At 63.6% G+C, this 5,354-nt stretch overlaps 1 protein-coding gene across 7 annotated transcripts; it reads left to right on the top strand.

Moving 5' to 3' along the window:
• Positions 1-283: 283 nt before the first annotated feature.
• Positions 284-4,145, top strand: GPIHBP1 (glycosylphosphatidylinositol anchored high density lipoprotein binding protein 1). Of its 7 annotated transcripts, none has more exons than XM_047728659.1 (6): positions 319-366; positions 1,606-1,706; positions 2,211-2,315; positions 2,803-2,955; positions 3,504-3,620; positions 3,803-4,145. In XM_047728659.1, the coding sequence occupies exons 2-6, from the start codon at positions 1,619-1,621 to the stop codon at positions 3,997-3,999; spliced, it is 660 nt and encodes a 219-aa protein (XP_047584615.1). In that variant the 5' UTR covers positions 319-366; positions 1,606-1,618; the 3' UTR covers positions 4,000-4,145. The 7 variants fall into 7 exon arrangements, with proteins under 7 accessions (XP_047584618.1, XP_047584617.1, XP_047584615.1 ...); XM_047728655.1 differs by having other exon boundaries at positions 333-366; positions 3,764-4,145; XM_047728657.1 differs by having other exon boundaries at positions 339-366; positions 2,836-2,955; positions 3,764-4,145.
• The last annotated feature ends 1,209 nt before the right edge of the window (positions 4,146-5,354 follow it).

The following is a 5,354-nucleotide window of genomic DNA, read 5'->3' as shown; positions in this document are numbered from 1 at the left end:
AAGAAAGAAACACCGCTCACCTTTCCCCAGGTCTGGATCTGGGTAACCGCAGAAGCCCACATGGGGAGGATGAGGGGGCACAGAATAGGGACTCAGGGCCAAGGCCAGAGCAGCAAGGCTCCCCAGGGAAAGCCGTGCCCTGCCCCACGCCCACCATGTCCTCCTCTGCCAGAGCAACAGCAAATATGGATGGCCGGGATGCCCTGTCCCCGTCTGACATGAGGTCTGAGCCCAAGTCTGCTCCTGCCAGGAAAAACAAGGTGACCCACTAGGTTCACTTGGCTGGAAGGAGGCCACGGGAACTCAGACCAGCCACGTCCACAGGGCCACCCACTGGAGACAGCCGGGCCCAACCGGGCAGCACAGGCAAGACCGGGTCGATGCTGTGCAGGGGTCTGCGGGCTGGGAGTGGGCGGCACTGGGGCTGCCCTCTGGATATGGGTATGGCCAAGGGGGAATGGCTCTGAGCCCAGGGCGCAGGCCATGTAGCATGCAAGCTCTAACGTGGCACTCAGCTGCCCATGGGGCTGCCAGCCCTGAGCCCGGCCCTGGGTGTATCTAAGGGAGCCAAGTCGCTGTGCTGGGGTTGTAGGAGGCGCCCCTGTCCTGGAAGCCTGGGGTCAGAGAGCCACCACTAACAGGCATGTGTTTGAACCAGAATATCTGAAAAGGCCTGGGTGGGGAGAGGGGCGGGTGCACCCTCCCCTGACCTGAGGGCTGGGGGTCCTGTGGATGCCAGTGGTCTGCCATCAAGGGGTTGGGACAGGAGGTTGAGCTCCCTCAGCCTCGACAGGCCTCCTGCACACACGTTGGCCCCAGCCCAGGGCTGGCTGGGCAGCGGCTTCTGCAGGGGCAGGCCTGGACGGCTCCCTCCCTGCACGGGGCAGAGGGCACAGCGAGCGCCCTCCATGAAGGGGAAGGGCCGCCAGCAGGGCTGAAGCTGGGCGGTGGCTCCCGGTCAGTAAGGCAGGGCTCTAACTCCGCTGCTCCCTGGGGCTGCCCAGGAGCTGCGATGTTGCAAGCACTGAAACGAACAGGACTGTTACCATCCTCCAAGGCTTCTCACAGGCAGTTCTGGCCGGGCCTGTGGGGGCGGGGAGCACAGGCGGCAGGGGGACCCCTGCTCCCTAATAGTTCTCGCCCCCCCCACCCAGGGCCCTCCTGGGAGCAGCTCTGGGCCTGCTGGCAAGTAGGGTCCAGGAATGAAGAGGGTGGGTCCAGGGCCGTGTGCACCTGGCAGATGGACGCTTGATGGAAAGTGACTTTGGCCCTGGTGTGGGGAAGGCCTGGGGGCAGCCTCCCCCGGAAAATGAGGAGGCTCTGGGAGAGGCAAGGGTGCATGGCTCCCTAGGAATTGAGGCGGGACAACACCTCTTGTTGGCTGAGACTTCAGAGAAGGGTCATGGCAGCCAGCCCTGTGGGGACCGAGGCCAGGTGCTGTCCTTAATGCTGGCAGGCGTTGGCTCCCACTGGCCAAGACATCCTATGACAACCCTGAGGCCCAGAGGCCCAAGTGGGGCTGGTCCCAGATGCAGAGGGGGAAAAGGAGCCAGGCCCCAGGCCCAGCTGATCTCACCCCTGAGCCACCTCTCACCTCCTCTCCAGGTGGCCCCAGAGAATGTTCGAGGCACCTGCTGACAGTCAGGGAGGTGACTCCAGGCACCAAGGCACGCACATAGCTGGCAGGCTTGCGGCCCGGGCTCCAGGTCAAATCCAACTCCCTGCCCCTGTCCCCACTTTCCCACTGCCCCCCAGGAGGGGGAAGGGGCTCTTAGTGCCCCTTCAGGTCTGCGGCCCACAGAGGAGGAGGGGTACCCCCAGAGAAAGAGCTGGGGGGCTGCCAAGGTGGCTAAGAGGGTAGAAGGAGCCAGGAAGGCAGGGCCCAGAGGCTCAGTCACAGGAGGCTTCCCCAGCCTTCCGCCAACACTGCCCCCAGCGTGGGGCCAGGTTCGCCAACTGCACTGCTCACGCCAGCAGGCCGGGCCAGCGTGGGGCTGCGCAGGTGGACAAGACGCCCCCCACAATGACTTCCTGTCCCCCCAGGCCCCTGAAGTCAGGGAGGGAAATGGCCATCCCTGGCCTGATGCCTGGCACTGGGGCCGGTGTGAGGCCCATTGTTTGAGGCTGGAGCCGGGGCGGGGGGGGGGGGGGGGGCAGGGCTCAGGGGCCTCCAGGAAGCCCCCGAATGCCCTCTGTCCCACTTCCCACAGACTGTGAGCCTGAGCAGGAGCCCTCGCGAGCAGACCGGCAGCCCCCCGGCAGGATGAAGGCGCTCTCAGCTCTCCTGCTGGCCCTCCTGCTGTGCAGGCAGCCAGGTACCGGGGCCAGGGGACACCCTGCAGCAAGAAGGGATGGCACGGTCTGGGCCCACAGGGACCCTCAGGACACCCAGCCTGAGGGCAAGACATGGCACGGGCAGCGCGGGGGTCAGGCTGGAGTCTGAGGCTAGAGGGATGTTGACGTGGGCTGTCCTGGGCTCCCACAGGTCCCCAAACCTGTCCCTCCCTAGCTCCAGAGCCCACCTTTTGAATTGCAAGCTTCGGGGTTACCTCTGCCTTCCCGGCCTCGGTGTCTTCTTCTGTTACACAAGCGGACTGTCCTGAGGGTTTATTGGGGCGGGAGGGGCAATGGCTACAGGACGGGCCCCACAGCAGCGGCTGGTGCAGGGAAGCAAGCCAGGCCAGCTGCTGGGGCCCGCAGAAAGGACAGAGTGGGAAGGAAGAGGGCAGAGGAGTGACGGAGGACAGATGTGTGTGGGGGGGACTCAGCCCTGGACCTTGAGCATGTGCGCTCTGTGCCTGGAAGCGGGGCTCACAGGCATCCCTGTGTGGCCAGGCATGGGGCAGGCACAGGACGAGGAGGAGGACGATGAGGACATCGGGCAGGACGGCTACGACGATGAGGAGGAGGACGAGGAGGAGGAGGCCAGTATGGCTGCAGGCGGCGGGGACAGAGGTGACCGTCCACCCCCACCTGAGGGCGCAGGCACTCTCACTTCCTGTGGGCTCTGCTGACCACCAGGCCTGGTGCGGGACTAGCAGGACGTGGAACAACAAACACAGCCTTCCAAGGGGCAGGGGAAGGGACGGGAAGGGCCCTGACACTCAGCAGCCCCTTGCCTCTCACCCTGGCTGTGACCCTCGACGGCCACCCAGAGTACGGAGCCTAGAGAAGGAGCCACTCCTGGGCAGGGAGGCTGAATAGGAGGTTGCTAGGCAGAGAGGGACGCAGTGGAGTCCCTGCCTGGAGAGACCAGCGAGTGTACAGGCCCTGGGCACGGAGTCCAGCTCAGCCAGACAGGACGGTTTGGGGCCGGTGGGGGGAGGCGGGGCGGGGCTGCACTGGCCAGCCCTGAGGCGGGATGTGGGGAGGCTGGGCAGGGGCTTTGAGAGGGATCTGCTGGGAACAAAGCACTAACCTGCAGGGGGAGGAACTGGGCTTGGGGGGGGGTGGCTCTGGGCTGCAGGGGGAGGCCCTTGGCCTGAGCCCGCCTTGCCTCCCAGAGCTGCTGCAGTGCTACTCCTGCCAGTCCCTGCGCAGAGGGGAAGGCTGCGAGCAAATTCAGAACTGCGTCCACAGCCACAGCTTCTGCAAAACCCTCATCTCCCACGGAAACACCGGTGAGCAGGCCCCAGGGTGACCAGGGCGGGGGGGAGCCCCAGCTCGCACGCAGAAAGGCACACCCCCCTGCCCCGGGTCTCCTCCCTGCCCCAGCCTCTCCAGCCTGACTAAGCCTTTCTCCGCCACCCCTCCCCCCTTCCAGAGTCAGGGCCTCTGACCACCTACTCTGTATGGTGTACAGACACGTGTCGCCCTTTCACCAAGACACTGGAGGGGACCCTGATGACCGTGACCTGCTGCCAGTCCGCCCTCTGCAACCTCCCACCCTGGCAAGACCCCCCAGGCAGCGGGGCCAGCAGCGCCCAGGGCAGCCGCACCATGGTGGTCATCGCCCTGCTGCTCGGCCTCCTCTCCGGCCTCCAGGCCATGGGGTCCTGAACAGGTCGTCCCACCCGCACCCCAGCTCCCACTCTGGATGGCCAGCACTCTGTCCAGTGCCCGACCCACTCGCCCCTCCTCCCAGCCCCGGTTTGGCGAATAAACTCGGAGCATCTTACTGGTCTAGCCAGCACTGGCCCTTCCCAGCCCCGTCTGCATTTCCTCTTTCCTGTCTGTCTGTCTGTCTTGGCCTCCTCCTCCCCACTGCCTGTGCCAGCATGTGGGCCCCGGGTCCAGGGCACCGCTGCTCACATGGCGGGTCCACATGGCCTGGGTAGAGAAAACATGCATCCTAGGCCGGGAGGAGACGGCCATGTCCTCTCCCCACCTTCCCATCACTGAAACACCTCCACCCACGACTGTGGCCTGGGTCCTGAGAAGAGAAGTGGGCAGTGGGAGGGGCTAGGGAAGGGAACCCCAGGGTGCCCAGCACCTGTCCTGGCCAGGCTGACCCCACTGGCTGCTGGGGGCTCTCAGCCTTCCTGACTGGTGGCAACACAGAGCCCTGGGATAGAAGGGAGGAGGCCTGGGTCTGGGTCTCAGTTTCCCCATCAGAGCAGCATGGAACAAGGCTTAGAAGACCCCTCAATCCCCACCAGCTCAACAGCCCCTGGGTAGAGAAGCCCAGAGTCCTACCCTGCCTGTCAAGTAACTCCAGCAGGCGAAGTAGCCTCCGCTTCCTTTTTTCCTTATTTTTTTTTAAAGGGAGTTTACTTATTTATTTATTTATTTATTTATTTGTCAGAGAGAGAGGGAGAGAGAGCAAGCACAGGCAGACAGAATGGCAGGCAGAGGCAGAGGGAGAAGCAGGCTCCCCGCCGAGCAAGGAGCCCGAAGTGGGACTCGATCCCAGGACGCTGGGATCATGACCTGAGCCGACAGCAGATGCTTAACCCACTGAGCCACCCAGGCGTCCCTCCTTATTTTTTTTTTTAATTTAAAGATTTTATTTATGTATTTGACAGACAGAGATCACAAGTAGGCAGAGAGGCAGACAGAGAGAGGAGGAAGCAGGCTCCCCGCTGAGCAGACAGCCCGATGTGGGGCTCGATCCCAGGACCCTGAGATCATGACCTGAGCTGAAGGCAGCGGCTTAACCCACTGAGCCACCCAGGCGCCCCCTTTTTTCCTTATTAAAGAAAACCTCAAGGCCTACCTGGGGGCATATCCCTGGGGTAGAGGAGACAGGTCTTCTTTGTCCTTCCTCCTCCCTGCTGGCTCGAGTGATGCCTGGGGCTCAGCAGCCACTTTGCACCATGGGGCAGCACACTGAGGCCAGCAGGGCAGCATGGAGGAAGGGTGCAGAGATCACTGGTGAACAGGAACCATTACATCAGCCCCACACTGCCTACCTC

The sequence above is a fragment of the Lutra lutra genome, chromosome 4, assembly GCF_902655055.1.
Source record: "Lutra lutra chromosome 4, mLutLut1.2, whole genome shotgun sequence".
Lineage (NCBI taxonomy): Eukaryota > Metazoa > Chordata > Mammalia > Carnivora > Mustelidae > Lutra > Lutra lutra.
This window is presented reverse-complemented; position numbering and strand designations above follow the sequence as displayed.